Genomic DNA, 18,393 nt, shown 5'->3' on the forward strand with positions numbered 1-18,393 from the left:
CCTAGAATCACAGGATCATAGAATGGTTTGGGTTGGAAGGGGCCTTACAGATCAGTTAGTCCAACCTCACTACCATGGGGAGGGAAATCTGTCAGTAGATGAGGCTGCCCAAAGCCCCATCCAGCCTGGCCTTGAACACATCCACAACTTCTCTGGGCAGCCTGTTCCATCCAATGTCTCAACGCACACATAGTGAAGAATTCTTTCCTCATCCACACCTACCCTCATTCAGTTTAAAACCATTACCCTTTGTCCTATCACTACAGGCCCTTGTAAAGTCTGTCTCCATCTTGCTTACAAGCCACCTTTAAGTATTGAAAGGCTGCAATAAGGTCTTCCTGGAACTTTCTCATCTCTGGACTAAAAAGTCCAGCTCTCTGAGCCTTTCTTCATAGCGGAGGTGCTCCAGCCCTCTGTTCATCTTCGTGGCCCTCCTCTGGACCCGCTCTAACAGGTCCATGTCTTTCTTGTGCTGGGGGCCCAAGATACTTCAGTGATACTTCCACCAAAAAAAAAAAAGGTTTCAGGTTTGATTTCCGTATATATTTTATGGAATAAAAAGCAACCTAAGGTATGCCGCTGTTCCCTGATCAAGTTTTTTTTTCCCAAATTTATTGTAACTTTCAAAACAGCAAGGTATCATTAATGAAATACCATATATTTAATTTAAAGGGAAATAAATTCTCAAATGCACTTCTCAATTTAATGTTGGGTAAGATGGAAGAAAAAATACTTTTAACTGCCTTTTATTAAGCTTTTGATTTGGGATAAAATGAAATGTTAAAGTTGAAACAAGTTTAAACTTCATGAGTTCTTCGCTTAACTTCTTTAATTGAATTCATAATGAAAAAACTTCCATGTGTGTTTTGATAACCTTAGCTCTGACCTTTCTTTCCCTAGTCCTATTTCAAGATGAATTCTTTAAAATCTGTAATAATCTCTGCTAATGCCATAGTCTAGATATTTTGCGAGTTGCTATGAATAGCTTATTTTTTAAGTAGAGTAAGCAAATGCTGAAAATTTTTCAGACACATGGTTTTAGTATGTGCTTGATTTCAAATGTTTTTCAAAAAACTAGAAAATTCTGTTACCATTTACGAAATGTGTTCAGCTATCTGTATTTAAGATAATTTTTATGCTGGTCTGCGTGGTTTGATGTATAGATATACTAAGACTTCCCAAAATTTATGCAAATAAAGGTTTCTATTTGTCTCTCTTATCATTTTTCTTAAAGGAAGTAGTACCTGTTACTGAGCTAATTTGTTTACTTTTATTACATATATCATATTTTTAATGTATATATCAATATCTATACATAGATTTATATACTCACAGAATAAAAACTTCGGAACCAGTTCTCTCTCCTTTGGGAGTTTTGAAGTTACTTTGGCACAGCTAATTACTTTCATCTGTGAGAGAATCCTTGGTTTTTTATCTACTACAATTTGAAAAACAGCTATCTCCACTGAGTATATTTTAATAATAGTATGTAACATGGAAAGCTGCTTATTCTGTATTCTGACCATTAAAAGTACTAATTTCATGAAACTGTAATGTAAAAGTCTTCAGTTGAAGCAGGTGATCAAAGAAAATACAAGCATTTGTAAAGGCTGCAGGTGAACTCTGAATGTCTGTAGTATGAAATCTTGAACATCTCTATCTGTAAAGTTGAAAGTTCATCTGATTTCCAGTTTTAAATTGAAAAAAAAAAAAGGATGCTTAACAGTTTCATTGTATGAATGATTTTGGTTGTTGAAGTCTCGAATATCACTAGATAGTTTAGATTATTGATGCAATTATTCTAAATTGGTGGGTGGTCTTGAAAAAAACCATTTACAACTGATAGCTTTTAATAGAGGATGGTACGTTACTAGTACAGCACAGTCTCTGTATGGATGCCAGAGTTTAAGAAGCCATTAACCTTTTCAGTTTCTTAATAGCTTCTGTGGATGTTTTTAATCAATCGTTCTTGTGTGTGACAAATACATAGCAAAGTTGAGGTCACACAGTAGCTGACAACTGGTACCTTAAGATGGTAGTCTGTAACTGTACAAAGGTATATGAAGTATAACTTTTTGATGAGAAGGAAATGCTGTGGTTATAGTTCAATATGAATTGTTAAAATACTTCTTGAAATAATTATTTCAGACGAAATGAGGTAAATACGGTTGGACTAGTAAGATCATATAGAAATACAGGTTGCCCTGTAAAAGTACAGAGATATGCTTGGTACTGCATTACCAATTGAGCTTTTTAAAACAGTAGCTAACAACAATCTTGAGCACCCTCTGCTGACCAAACTATATATGGCACATCTTTAAATGCAAAAAAAATCTTTTTAGCCTTCAGTCAAATTAGTCCAAAATACTGAAAAAAGCAAATATCAATTATTTGGCTTCATTATTATATATACAAATTGATTTTAAAATAATAAGGTTGAAGAATATTTAGAGACGTTGGGATAGTGTTAAACTCTAGAGCTAATTGTTGATAAAAAGTGGGTTTATAGTCAAGTGGATATTAGAATGAGTCACCTTCAGTTTCTCTCATTCTGATCTTTTGATACATAGTGTTTTACTGCAGATACAGTCAGTCATTTGTGTGGAGATAAATCAGGACACATTTGAAAGAGAAAGCACACTTAGGGGTGTTTTGAAATCTTTAGCCAGTACTTGCCAAAATGAGTGCCTTACTTCAAGCAACTGAGTCCTCTATTTAAGTAAAGTTGTGGATAAAGCTCATTAGCAGTTTTTATTGTAGTGGACTAGCTAGAGAGAGCTAAGCACTAAGCTTTAAAGACCTGGAGAGGATTTTGAAGTTTCACTTCGAGTATCCAAACTAGGTGATGCTGAGCCTGGAAAAGGCAATATAAAATGGATGATTAAAGGAGGTAGAGAGAGAAGGTTGATTGAGTCTTAGTTTTCCTGTAGCGTTACAGATATTACTAGCTACAAATAGGAATTTTATACCTAAAGAGATTAATTTATTTCAAATGTAGATATGTGGTTAGGAGTAGCTTGTTGAATTAAGAGCAAGTAAATGAGAAGGGTAATTCAAAAATATAATGAACTTCGTTATATAAGCCTGCAGTATTAATATAAAACAAAATAGTTTAGTTTGGTCAAAGTGATACTGAGTTTTATTAAAGCTAGCATGAAGAATACTCTTTTGCCAAAGAAAACACAAAATATATTATTAAAATCAAATGGACTATTTACTGATTATTACTTCTGTATACCACTGGAGTAGACTAAATAGCTAAAATTTATTTCAGTTCTGCTAAGTCCAGTAGAACCCCTACTAAGCCATCGCCATTGCTGCTCTAATTCTAAAAGGAATAAGACTTGTAAGAGGTTTTTTAGTGCTTCAAAAATGTTTTCAGGGTTAATCATTGTTGCTCTCACAGCTAAACAAATGATTGGGAATTTTGAAAATGGTTCTGAGAAAAAGCAAGTATGGGTGACATTTTTCACTTTATGTATTTCAGCGTTCTGTTTGCTTTTCCTACTTTGTATCTGCTGCTTAAAAGAATGAGCAGGGTGTTGGTTAAAAAGTCTAATATAACTATGTGCAAGTTTTAGATTCTTTTTTATGTTAGTCAAGAGAGGCTTGTACAGAAACATGTTTGTCAGACTATTACTTGAGTACAGTGAGTTAAGCGAAGGTGCTTCCTAAACTTGAATTCACTTGTAGTTATTATGAATGATGGTTATGCTGTCCCAATGTGGTTTCCTGAATTGTCGAGCTGTCAAGAATTAGATTCACTGGACTACCCACAGAAATAAAGAATTACAAAAAACATTTACAGACTCTAAAATTGCTGTATATTTTTAGTGTCAAAGACTTGGGTAAAGAGATAATGACACTTTTTTATATAGCCTTTAGCACAGGTTAGTAATCTGTTATTTCTAGGGGCTATAAGAAAAAGTCAACAGATGGAGAAAAAAAAATCCACAGGGCTTCAGATATATGCATCCAACTATATATATTAGTCCATATACAAATTTATTATTTATTTTTTAATGAAAAAGTGCCATGAACTGCCCATTTTTCTTAGGCAAAGGTTGTTTTTATCAACCTAAAGAATAAAGATAATTTAATTTACTTGAATTTCATTATTTTTAAATTGTTTTACAGCTTCATCAGATATAACTTTAGACTATAAGTAACATCTGTAATTAATGAAAGCATAAAGAGTTGACTAGCATTCAAGGTGTAATAAAGTTAAGAGCATGTATAAAGAATAGTAATATATGTATATGTATATGTATGTTTATAATGCAAGTTAAAGCCAAAGTCTGTCTCAAACATACCATGAAATTTCATTGTAGTCAATGTGGTGTTTGTCAGTGCAGAACCAGACTGATTACTGAAATATAATTACCTTCCTGGAGGTGTTTGGAGGAGAGAAGTCAAGATACTGCCTTAATACTTTGGAAGTATTAAAGTAAGATGTGTAACAAAACCATGAGCAACTATTTCAAACGCACTAGAAACTGCGAAAAAAATGACTACAGTAGACTATGTGAGAAATCTTTACTGTTATGCAATATTTAATTATCAAAGTTTGTTTTCTAATATTCTAGCATTAAAAAAAAAAATCTAAATGTCCAAGGAATATACTTTTTATATTAGAATTGTTCTGTTAGTATAACAGCTTAACAGCTTCAGAGGATAACCTTTCACAGAAGTTAAGCATGTAGGGCAGCAATAATAATAATCACATCACATAAAATATCCCGAATTGGAAGGGACCCACAAGGATCATAAAGTGCAACTTCTGGCTCTACACAGGACCACCCAAAAATTAGACCATATGTCTGAGAGCGCTGTCCAAACTCTCCTTGAACTCCAGCAGGCTCAGTACCATGACTGTGTCCCTGGGGAGCCTGTTCAGTGCCTGACCACCCTCTCAGTGAAAAAGTTTTTCCTAACGTTCAGTCTAAACCTCCCCAGCACCCTAATGTAATACACACAAATGTCAGGCTGCTTTCAACTTTTGTGAATTAAATCAAGGTTTTTCTTATAAGATAGTAACTTATGCATTGTAGTCCAAAATGTGAAGCTTAGACTTCTAATCATTCCTTGATTGCAAAATACTGTATTTTTTAAAATGTTAGTTTTACTTTTTTTGGTGCAAATAGACAATGCCATACTTTTTACTGATGGTACTAGCCATTATTTTACAGAGAACCATTAGCTATTTAAAACTTCCTACATAAATTAAAGAGGAGCTAAATGGATTTGCAGTTGTTGCCATTAGTAGCATTTTAGATTATACAGGCAATTATTGTGTTCATTATCTTAGAGCAGCCCCTTTGCAAAACTATTGTGGTTGTCTTAGACACTATGTACAAATTTTTCCTTGGAGATTAAAATTTCCAGTGGTGTTTAATTTTGTTAACAGTTGTTTCAAATAGGACAAATATTATGACAAGTAGAAGAAAATTTGCTTTATTAATATAGGAAATAGCAATAAATGTGGAAAATTACTTCAGTACTTAACTCATCAATTTCTTATGTTGTCAGAATTATTCTTGTTATGATTATTTTCAAAAGGAAAAAAATCACTTTCTCAGGAATATTAGCATATTTTACAAATGCTTTGATAAAATAACAGTACTGTTAGATTGCCTACTTTTTCAGTATTCAGGTGAATTTTAGAGAATATAAGTGCATTTCTACATGAAAAGTGGATAATTTGATAGTGTTGATAGTGATTAGTTGGGTTGTAGAAGTTGTTTAAGTGGAAAGGAATTAAAGTGTGTTTTAGTACATTATAGTTTTTTTTTTTGAGGAAGGGAGAATGCATTTCTATTAAAACGTCTTTCATTTATCACATTAAGAAGGGTTTTGCAATTGCTTTCTCTTGCTATCAAAAATGAAAATATTAAAATTGTGTATAGGCAATAGTATGATCTATATTAAAAATGATAACATCATTAGTAACAAAGCAAATCTTTTGGAGGAGGAGATTTATTGTGTGAAAAAATTTCATCACCAAGTTTTTTTATTCTCTTAATATTACTCCAGAAACATTTTTGTTGATTCCAAACATAAACTTATATCAATTCAGTCTTCATCAATTAGAAAGGTACAAATGCATTGAATTAGCTACATATCAGTGTGCAGTGGACTACATTTAATGTTTCTGTCCAAAAAGTGGCATTCTTTTCAAAGAAGCTCTTTATTCCTTTCTATTATGGGGTGGGGTTTTTTACAGGGGGTGGAGCGGGGGGGACATTGAGAGGGTTAGGGGAAAGTATTCACTACTATGATGCAGGAAAAAAAAGTGTGAGGTAGTGGTTATGCATATTGCAAGACAGTGATTCTTTATTTTATTACAAAAAAAAGACCAACTCTGGAAGGCCAGATTAAATCATTCCTTTCACTTTTTAATGGGATTTGGATGAATAGAGTAAAATATGCACTTTGCATTCATTGATAGCATCTTTAGGTTGAGGTAATTGAGTCTTTTTTCCCTGACTGAATGAATAATGACTTCATCTGATCCTCAGCGAGGCCTGAAACTTAGGCTGCCTTTGTCAGCGCAAAAAGATCTGGGCTTTGAAACATGCTCTACTTCCCTGGCTTAATTTTTCTTCATTTTAATCCAAAAAACCTATTTTTCTCAATAATTCAAGCATAAACTATGTAGTAGTTGAAGCAGCGGAAATTGCAAGATATTTGTCCTCGTTGTGCTGCTTTTTAAATGCAGCTGATAAATCAGCCGCTGTGGTCTTCAGCTGCCTGGTTCTCTAGGGAAGGGACAGCCCATGTACAAGCAAGATTGCTGAAATTTTTAAGAACTATATTTAAATGGTTCTTTTGCAGACTGTTTGTTATCTAAGGAAGTGTTATGTTTTACTGGTCTTAGTGGCATGACTTAGAGATAAAAAGACATCTGTAACAGGGCCTAGGAAGTTCTTCCTGACATAATTTTTCCCACATATTTTACTGACTACAAGAGCATCACAAAAAGTGGAATATAAATACTTAGCTTACAGCATACATTATTGAAATGGTGAGAGTCTTAGTTACATAGCTTAAAAATACTTTTTCATGGGAAACAGTGGATGGAAGATAGCTTCACTTATTGTTTTTGCTAGAGTGTTTCTAAATTAAACACCTTTTTACCCACGAAAAGTTGAAGTTCTCTCTTACTATTTTGATTTGAAAGTGTTTTTTTCCCTTGATTATTTTTAACTTATTTTGAATAACTGAAAGTTTCATAGAGTCACAGAATGGTTTGGGTTGGAAGGGACCTTAAAGATCACCCAGTTCCAACCCCCCTGCCATGGGCAGGGACACCTCCCACTAGGTCAGGTTGCTCAAAGTCCCATCCAACTGACCTTGAGCACTTCCTCTAGGCAACCTGAGAAGTTTCATGTAATTAAAAATTATTTCTATGAGATGAGTTCAGATTTACAGACTGGTGTGAGAGTATAATTGCAAGGTAAAGTGTGCTACTTGTATGAACAAGACAATGTTCAGTTGCATTTGTCCGTTGATTCTTGATTCTACCATGTTTTAGATCTTCCAGCAGTAAATGAGCAGTAGCCACCCTACAAATATAAAATGCAGTGATGGTATTTTTGCTGAATGCATGACAGAATAAAATTGTTCCTGCTCATTAGTTCACCTTCAGTTCTTCAGTTGTCTTCTCCACATACCCTGCCCCCGCCTTGTGTTCCTGTCCTGGATCAGAAGACAAGGGGAGGGATGTGTCAGAAATAAAGGCATTCAAAAGGCCTGGCTAGGACAGATCACACTGTGATTCTGGGAATTGTTATTGTCTTGGAGCCAGGGGACATCTGTTAGATGCAAGCATGGGAACAATAATTAATTCAGTTATCAGAATGCAATTAATTGTTACAAGTGCATGGATTTTTAATAGGAAGAAGGATAGGCTAATTGTTTGCACTGCAAAAGTGTAAATTAAAAAAAAAAAAAAAAGGGCAAACATTATGGTTAACTATGGCTATGGTTTTTACTGCTTCCTTTAGGTTGGCTTGCTGGACCTGGAGTTGAATCAATTGACCAAGGCCCTGTTTTTGGCTTTAGTTGCACTATCAATTGTTATGGTAACCTTGCAAGGATTTGTAGGCCCATGGTATCGCAACCTTTTCCGGTTCCTCCTCCTGTTTTCCTATATCATCCCGATCAGGTATGTATAAGACTGAAAGAAAAATACAGATGTCTAATTTCACTGAATGTGGCTTTCTTGAAAGTTATACTCGTTTCTCTTTGTGAAGGAAATTGATCTTATCAGGAAGCTGAAGGAGAAGGTGCCAACAAATCTGCTGATTCTTGAAGGATCACTATACAGAAAACAATACTGTTGTATTTTTTTGTATAATGTTCATCTTGCTGGAGTAATCAGGATATCTAATCCTTTACTAGCATAAATGTATTAATAAGGATACAATCTTGGTATATTTGAGAATGTGGTTTTAGGAAACATACATTTGAATGAAGTGTCAGGTGTACTTTAGAATTTGATTTTTTAATGCCTTAAATACTAAAAATATTCAATTTCTCTGGCGAAAATGCTGACTTTATTTTTACTACAACCATGATTAATTTAGATTGAATGCCTTAATAGTGTAGGTGCACTTTTGCAATGGTGAGACATTTAACAGGTGTAACCAAGTAGAGACTTGCCCTGAATTAATTAATTCATTAAGCATGAGTGCTCTATATTCAAATTGCAGATAAAACTGGAACAAGAAATAATATCCGTCTGTGTAACCATGTCTAACATGGATAGAGAAGATGTCTAATGTGGACAGAGAAATGACAACACTGACTCTGAAGTGGATTTTTTTTCTTGAATGGGTATTGCATTTGCAAAATTGAAACACTCTGTTAAAATACTCGGTGTTTAGATTAAGGTGGTTGTTAATTTTAGATGTTCTCTGGAACAGTTCAGTTTGGGATACTTCAGTGAGGAGCTGTAGCTTAAACCGTAGATAGATTGAAGACCTATCTCCTCAGGTTTACACAAAATATTTAAATCTCTGTAGTATAAAGAGGGGGAAAAATGATTATTAGGTATTTAATCTAAGCTTACTTAGTTCACATTTTTTAGGTATGTATAGCTATGTGAAGCAAACTGTTATATTTAACCAACTCGATACTCAGTGTCTCAAGGACTTATGCTTTTATAGTACTTCCCTGTTTTAATAGTAGATTCTGTTGGGATGTCGTAGGAGGAGGTTCCAGCAAATCTGCTGGGGTTTATGGATATCTCACTGCAAAAACTGCTTCTCTTAGAACAGTTTCCACTTATTTTGACTGGCTCCTGGTTTTATTTACACCTCCATGTTTCAATTTTGTGGTATCTTTCTAAATACTTTATCTTTCTTTCTGTGATACTTTATCAATCTTTCTGTGGTATCTTTCTAAATACTATAATTCTCTTAATTAAATACTATAATTCTCTTAACTCGCTTACCGTTTGTATGATGATGCTGTTTGGGTCATGTTGTCATTCCTACCCAAGTTACTAAATATTAAGTAGCTTATACACGTGAAGAGGTAAAAAGAGCTGCATTCAACGGATAAGTAAAGTTTGCATATTGCTGAAAGATGCATTGAATCATCAAAGACATGTACAAGAAGGGGAAAAAGAATATCAGTGATTGCTTGTTGTTGTTCACTGTGTTCTTAATAAGCACACGAAGTCCAAATTTACTGAAATAGTTAAAAGACAGGTATATGTTTGTTACTGAGCGCAACAGAATTAAGAGCATATGGATGGTATAAATTTGACTATACATGAACAGTTCAACATGTACCACTCAAAAGCAAGTAACACATTTGAGCAGCTCATTTTCTGTTCTTAAGAAAGCAATTTATATGCCTTAGTGGACTTGTGGAATAATTCTTTTCAAAAATAATTTCTAGGATAAGGCTAATCCAATTTTTCAATTCTATGTGAAAGATAATATACAAAGCAGAAATATTAAGAAAATGTAATTGATTTAGTTGTGCATTGGACCATATAGTTACCCCCTTGGAAGATAAGACAGGAATCTAGCAGAGAATAATTTTTTCCACTTTAGATGTTTGTTTATTCCTATACCAATTTTTCTTCAACTCAGATTGTGTATATATGTGGTTGTTTCCTAGACTGTCAGCAAAATAAACAACTCTAGTCATGCTGGTGTTCAAACATAACTACACTTCTCTTCCTTTCCTCTGAATGTGTGGAAGTGACATATTCTTAAGACTGTATTTGGAGTGTAAATTCTTGGAGTTGAAAATTACAAGATAAGTGATGCTGAAGCACCAGGTGTTGTCCTTTCTTTATTTCAAAAATAGCTAAATGGGGGTAGATAATGAACTTTTCTTCACAGGTAGATGAACTGAATGTAGGAGGTTAGAATTGAATAGTAAAGGCAAAGTATATCTGCATTCAAGCATGCATGAAATCTGTTGGTTGATGATTTTAGAGAATGCAGGATGATTCTAATTGTGGACCTTCTTTGCTGCTGTTTTTGGGTTTTGCTTTGCAGGACAAGAAAAGTCCAGGTAATCGATAAAAATAATTTCGCACAGCCAGATATGTTTGGTGAGATCGCCAGAAGGGGGTGACTAACTGTTAGCAGAATGTAACTGATCTCTGTACAGACTCTCCCATAACTAATGGAAAGAGGAACTTTTTTTTTCCTCCAGGGGACAGCTACTTGTTCGTGCTGCATTCTAAATACTACTGTAGGGCAGTGTTACTTAACTGCGGCTGGTAGAGCATGTAGGGCTTCAGAAGTATAAACATGAAAACAATGTCATAAGTAAAATTGGGAAGACAATGTACATGTTCAGTAGCTTGCAAGGAATCAAGTAAAATCCAGGAAAAGTAGAAGTAAGTGGGCATGAAAAGCTTTCGCCTAGCTCTTCATGGGTTGCATGCTAGAACAGTTATGCACAGATTGTTTAGAACACCCCCACCTGCAGAAATGTTTGGCCCTTTAAAATGACAGTGTATTGACAGTGTATATTGATGCTTCCTGTGTATTGATGTTTCTTTTTCCCATAAGGAGGATGCATAGTCTAGAGAGGCTCCCTACAATTTGCTTCCATACAAAGTTAATCTGTTTGATTTCCTTAAAATTTATTGAGAAAGGGGGGTAGAAAGAAAGTCTTTGACAGAAAGTCCAAAACTAAATAAACCTTTTTAGGATTGTTTTTACCCGTTCACTGATTTTTTTTTCCAGACATGCTGGAATTTCTTGGAGTGTCCCACATTACTCAAGATTTCTTCAGCTTTTTTCAGTTGTCTCTAACCAGGTGGAGATATCTTAAGGCACATCATAGGTTCCTCTTGTATCACTGAGATCTTGTCTATGTTATCTAATACATTTATCACATCACAAGCTGAGGGGGAAAGTGCATGTCCTCAGGTATGCCCATGCTGCTGTGGTTTGTGATACTGCTGTGGAAGTACTGAGGCCTGTGTTATTCATTTTTGTTTACAAAACAGTAATATCCTGTTGTTTGTGGAGGGGGTGGCTATTTTCTGAATGACAAATGACAAAGAGCAAAACCAGCCGTGCTAACAAAAAGACCCCTCAGGTTGGGGAATGTGAGGTTTTGTCATAGTCATGCTGTCTTTTACCTAGCTGCAGTGTTTATCACTATGGTTATAGATGCATTCTTTTTAATTTTACATCTTTTTAAGATCAGGCTTACATTTTTACCAGGAGAGTTTAATTTCCTTTTTATACGGAAATGCAGACATTTTCCATACACATTTAAACTTCTGATACAAATCACGCAAGTCCTAAGGAGTTTTTCTTCCAATTTTTCCAGCTACTAATTTGATCAGGGTTTTTCAGTTTTAATTTAAAGCAAACAAAAAAACAAAACTACCACAGGGACAGTTACCACTATTTGTATCTTTGAGTAGAAGAGATTTCAGTGAATGGGGCATATCCCCTCTTAACCAGCAAGTTGAAAATCCCAGTGCATGTATGGGTGCAGTCTGTCTGTTGGTATGATGCGGAAAAAGATTACCAGTCTGTTAGATAGTCTTGCCATAAAGCAATTCTGTCCTTTCCCGTGATATTTAGTTATAGCGTCTCCTTCATCAGCTCTCTTGAGTTAACGTGATAAATTCAGAATTAGCAGCCAACGTGAAAGAAAAGGATAGACAAGCTCCACCACCAAATGTCATCCCCACCACCATGTGATGGGATGTTACTTATTCATAGTGCATTCTTCTACAGTACCTTAAAAGAAAAAGTGACCCATGGAAGTCTTCTCCACCCACCCCATGAATGCAACCATTTTATTTTTTTCTGAGATAATTTTGGCTTAGCAAGCTGTGTTCAATGAAATTACTGCCTTGCACGCAGGCATATGAGTCCAGTAGCTCTATGTGCTTCTGCTTAGCTTTTAAGAGCTGTAGAGGATTTACTGTAAGGTGACAAGGTATTGACTGGAGATCTAATGAAAGCTGTGGTAGAAAGAATGTGGTAAAAATGTGTATTGTATAGGCCGTATATTTAGCAGCAGCTAAAAGTTGGATTGGCAGGGGCCTAATCAGCTATCTTTTTAGGAAAGTTTTGGTGTATACAGAAGCTGAAATGTCTTTTGTCCTTTCATTTAAACACCCTAAGGTTCCTGGGCACTTAGTCATTCTGCAGAAATAAGTCCCAAACATCTGGATGGAACTCCCTTTCACTTGAGTAAAGACAGCTTGCAGCTGCTTTTTTTCCAGGTCTGCAAGAGGAATGTTTAAAGAAAATCCTTCAAGTTGTTAGTCTGGTTTTAGTAAGGTGTAGGGAAAATACTGCTAGGAGGTCTTGTATCGGAATTCATTAATAGCTAAACCAAACCCTGTCTCATGCAAACATGAAAAAGTCAGTTTTATGCAGCGTATTGCTCTGTATTCCAAGAGTGCAGAGTACTCAAACCTGTGCAGGATTGTGGTGTTTAAAAGAAACAATAGGCTATTCTGCTTTTAATCTTATTGTTGTTTCTACTGTCCATGTTTGAGCCTCTAAAGTGTATAACGTATAGATGTGAGAGTATCTGTATACGTGGTCTCACATATATAGACATAGCCTACATCGTATTACCTGTGATGCAAAATTTCTGCTGTGGAAGCGCTAAAGAGCTACTCATAAAGTAGTTTAAGTAATCCTTATAAATGTGTGTAAGCTTTTGTACCATATCATGGTATATAACACCATCTGTTTAAGAGACTGAAAAACACTGTATGAAACGGGTATTTTACAAACTGATTTTGAGTTCTTTATGCAACAGGAGCTATGGTTTTTGTCTCTTATATTAAAAGCAAGACTTAGCCTGTTCAGTGTGGTGCTGTACTGATTCCTAAGCTAGCTCATGTGTTATGCATTTCTTAGAATGGTTGATATACATGCTGCATATAGAAAACACACCATCGGTTTTAAAAAAAAAAGTTACTTTTTAACAGATCTATTATAGTAGATCTTTTTCCTTTTTAACGTTGCAACATGCCCTATCTGCTCTTAGTTTCTTTATGATTTTTAACCTCATAATATTACAGCAAGTAATGACACATTTGTCCGAAATACACTAAAAATATTCACTTTTTCTAATTATTATTGACGTATTAGATGACAATATTGTTGTCATGGTGAGGCTTAATCAAAGAAAGCCTCTGATATGATGAATGTGAAAAACATTTTTAATGGGAAGTTAGTAAGTTCCTTATGTGACAGCTCTTGTGCCAAGCTGCTCAAGTTTGACATGAGTTCTGTTTGTATTGTATACTCTTGCTGTATTTTCAGCATTTAAGAATTTTACAGATAATTTTCTTAAATCATTTTCCAGATACCTTCCTGAGACTTTAAGTTCTACCTGTGTTAAAATATCTAATTACCTGTATGTGTGTTGCATGCTGCCCTTTAAAAATTTTATGTGCAGCAGTCACTGTAGTAATATGGAGTTGTTGAACATTTTTTCCCACACATTTAAGAATAAATGTGTGGAATTGAGTCATTTTTCAAAATTACATATGTTGTCTGGGTTTTATGTAAAGCGCTATGTACATTCTTTGATCTTCTTTCATATGTTAACATAAGAGACAAAATTTAGAAAGAAAATAAAAGTAGGTCAAGAGTCCTAGTGAGATCATTTATGAAGCAAGCAAGAACACAGATCTGACTCTTCTTGAAAGTATCAGCAGAGAAAAATAAAAAAAAAATCATTTTTTTTTCTCCAAAGAGAAGCGGGGGGGGATCATTTGGAGGAAGTAAAAGGTTGAGCTATGGGTTGGGTTTTATTTAAATTTTGGTGAGTATTACATTTAAAAGCAGTAACTTCTGTTTGTTTTATTTGTGTAGTGCAAATTAATAGAAGCAATAGAAATTGTCAGACTCCAAAAATAATTTTCTGTGAAGATTTAGCTTCCCAGGAATGTTAAAGTTAAAACAGTTTTGTTTGGTTCTCGACCAATACTTTTTATTTAAAAATGATTCTGTATCTTTTTAACTTGTAAATAACGTGTGTGTCTGTATGGTTTATAGCTGTTTCAAGCAGGTAGGGCCATGGGAAGGTTAGAAGTATGCGGGATTGGGTACTGGCTTGGGCACTGGTTCAACCCAAATATTATCTTTAGTATTTCACTTAGAAAGAAGTACTGGGAATAAAGACTACATCTTAATTGCTTTATTTTAAAAATTGGATAACACTATGAGTATATAGAGTCTCAGCAGGACTTTCTCTTTTACTACAAAGCTTATGCTTATATACAGAACTGCTGAGGAAAGTCTTACTTGCCTGCCAGAGTTCAAATAAAACTATCATACATTTCTGATTCAAATTCACCCATGAGTTTTATTAGGCATGGTATCAATTTGTTCACAAAATTCGTTGCTAACTAACTTAATTAGATCTTGATTGCTTTTCACTGAATCATGAAAAACAGAATGTTTCTGGAGTTTCTAAATATATTTTCCTGAAACTTGCTCAATGAAGGCCTTTGCTTATTGGCAAATTTGTCTATTTTGACTAAAAAGCAAAATCAGAAATTTTCACAAGAGGACCTAATATAGTTAACATTTAGGGAAAAATGAAATTTAGAAGTCCTGTAAATATGAATTTATTTGACCCAAACCAGTACTGATGTTTTCAAAGGAATAAAAGCAAAAGTATTTGTTTTTAACCTGTAGTAAAAAGCAGTGTGGATTCTGAAATGTTGTGTTATTGATTTGTTCTCAGGCTGAATTACTGAGGAATGTTTTCCTGGCTTATAGCAGAATAAATCCCTGAGTTGGATGAAAGGTTTGCCTGCTAGGGTAACTAGTGCTGAGGATGAGAGACAAGAAAGTTCACACTATGTTCACTAAATATACCTGTTCTATGCAACAACCTCCAAGTACCTATATTAACTTACTGTTTAGAGATTACACGTTATTTATCTTTGTAAAAATCAGTGTTACTAATGCAAAATTTATGTCAGTGTGACCTTTATTAGTTGTGCTACATATGATGCTATTTTGTGAATTTTCCTTAACTGATATGTCTGGAGTCTTTTAAAAACGGATGAAATTGAGAAGGCATTAAGTAACTGATGGATTTAAAATATTTTTGTTTGTATAATGAGGTTCTTTAAGGTCCATAAAGGGCTAATGAGAAATGATAGCTAATATTGCCAAGCACGGAAAATAGCTTGGTGTTGAATAAGATTGGTTTCTCCTTGTTTTAATGTATAAAAGTAATTGGACATTTCCGTCAAGTATTTCTATCCATTCTTGTGAAGCTCTATTGGAGAGATTTCCAGTTTTGAAAGCAAACTCTGTGTTAATAGGCCTCCATTATTTTTTCCATGTTTCACTAGTGTCCATGATGTGCTAGGTGATAGCTACAATGATTTCAAAGAGAAAAAGTTGCACTAAGACAACAGACGCCAAATGAAGGAAGTCAGAGCAAGATACAGCATACAAATCTTAGAATCAATACTGAAAATGCATCTATATTCCTCATTTTTGTGTTCCTTTTATTCTTGTTTCTTGCGCTAGATAGCTACCTTGGGCTGTACTAGTCACTTCGGAGACATTATTTCTCTGGAGGCCAGTGGTGCCAGCTTTCTGTTAGGCCTTTGCAGTGTAGAGGGTATACACTCTGTTCCACTTAGGAGTACATGCTGGAAAGTTAGGGTAATTCCTAAACTACTTCCAGGATTTGAATTATAGATTTTTCCTCACTGCTTATCAAGAGGTGTCTGTCTTTTTTTTTTCTCCTTATCTTTCAATTACGTTTGACAGATTGTAATTAAATGAATATAGAGCACATTCAAAACATCAAAACCTGCTAACACATGCTCATAAAAGATGCAAGTGAATATATGAACAGCACTTAAGCTTTGAGAGATCTCTCTGATTTGATCTTTCCTAAGTACAGTTTTCCATATCTGGATGACTTGTACTTCTCCCCTGGTATGAGCAGCCATGTGGATTTCCTTTGTGCGCGTTGTGCCTGAGGTTGCAACTCTTAAATAGAGCTTTCCTCACAGAATACATATCTTGGTAGCCCAGGCAAAAATAAGAAAAATAAAATTATAGTCCAAATACATCTTTGACGTGGGATGATGAGCAGCTTTGATCTTTCAGTTAAAATAAGTTATAGCAAATGTCTAGCCATTCTTAGTGTGCTTGTTTCCCTTCTTGAGCTAGAGATCACACTTTGTACTTCACTAAGTAGCAGATTCTCATCCTTAAGAGGAGTAAATCGTTTGTCATTCCTTTTGTTAGCTATTACATATTTCAGTGTGAAGTCTGTTGCATTGGTTCTTAATTTCTTTCTGCATGTTGACAAACATACATTAACAAATGCTGGTAGCATACTACTGGTTCTGTATTGACGAATACAAGGTAAAACTGTATTTAACCACTGTGAGGCAAGTGGCTTCCAGTATTTTCATACTGTAATGTTTTCAATTTAAAGAAGTCCGGTTAAGTCCCCTTTCTGTTTTCTGTCTTGATTTTTAAATATTTGTGTGATTGAAGAGAGCTGAAGTTAGGTATGCTATCCCAAAAGTAATTGGGATACCTCACCAGGTAGAGGGATAGTTTTTTGCCATTGCTGATTTCAATGGAAAAATAAAATCTAATTCAAGAGTAGAGTACCATCTTCAATGGTCAAGAGTATTGTATCAAAAAGGCTTGTTTCTCTTTAGACTACAACATGCATTGTTGTCTGCTGTACAAATTTAGGAAGGAGAGGGGTTTGGAATAAACTGGATTTTTTCAAAGTGCTGAAATTTCAGATGATCCCACAAGTCTAGTTAAATGCATCTCATCTTTATGGGAGGAGATGTTACCACCACTATTACCTCAGGTAATTTACAATCACTTTGTCACTGTGATTGCAGGAGGACAGAGAAATATTGTGGCTGCAGTTTTGGTTATACTGTAAAGCAGTACTTTAGGACTGCTAAGAAAAAAAAAAGAAAAAAAAAGTATTTTGACCTTAGTATACACTTGGACAGTTTTAAGTCATGTTAATGTAAACCTGTTATTAAACCTGGGACTCTGGCCAGGGCAAATTAGCTACAAATCATTTACATTACTACCATCCTAGCTGTCTTTTCTGTATTTCTCGTAGAGCAGAGTCAACAGAAATGAACACGTGCCTATTCCTCAGACACTGTTCCTCTCACATGGTAACCAGGAGTATGGTGAATAGCTAAAGGGAAGGAAGTGTTAGAACTACTTTTGAGCTAGAACATTCAATTTTGGGCAGAAGCAATGTGATTTAAGTTATCTCTGACCAGCATCAGTGAAGACTTCTTTTTTATTATGACTTAGGAATACAAGGAATAAGAGCAATTAATTCTTGTGTGACATGGTCATGGAAGTATTAACAGAAAATATGCAGACACGGGGTGAATTGGAAAAAAATAAATTTATTGTGATCTTGTACTTCTGTAAATAGTAAAACTTGCTGCAAACAAAAATTTCTAGTATAGAGCCTACCCAAAGGCTACTTTTTATTGCTGGCAGTAACAGCTCTGGCCTACAGGCTATCACAGAATTTCACTGTTTGGGCACTATTCTTACTTTTCACTTGATTTCTGTAACTATATTTTGGCAAGGACGTTGACATTGTTGATTAGCCATGGTGAGAAAAAGAAACTGACATATGTATTTGTACTTTCCTAAAGGAAAAATAGTTATTTAAAAATGAAGACCTGAAGAATCATCAATACTGTTTACAATGATATCTTTATTTTCACATTATAAAGAAAAAATAGGTTTGTTTGGTTTTGCTTTTTTAACAGATTGAAACTGTGACTTGAATCTGAACTCGTTGATAAAGTGTATAATACTGTCAGTGTGTGTAAGTGTAGCAATATAAGTATATTAAGAATCTCCAAAAGAGTTGCAGTCTGTCTCATGT

The 18,393-nt window shown here is 34.7% G+C and overlaps 1 protein-coding gene across 7 annotated transcripts in view; it reads left to right on the top strand.

The window, feature by feature from the left end:
- Positions 1-18,393, top strand: part of ATP9B (ATPase phospholipid transporting 9B (putative)) — a 179,146-nt gene that overhangs the window by 117,260 nt on the left and 43,493 nt on the right. For all 7 annotated transcript variants that reach the window (XM_083824962.1, XM_083824963.1, XM_083824965.1 and 4 more), the window contains one exon: positions 8,007-8,167. In XM_083824962.1, the coding sequence (XP_083681088.1) occupies positions 8,007-8,167 (161 nt within the window). The remainder of the gene's footprint in view (positions 1-8,006; positions 8,168-18,393) is intronic.

Source organism: Anser anser, assembly GCF_964211835.1.
Source record: "Anser anser genome assembly, chromosome: 2".
In the NCBI taxonomy this organism is placed as follows: domain Eukaryota; kingdom Metazoa; phylum Chordata; class Aves; order Anseriformes; family Anatidae; genus Anser; species Anser anser.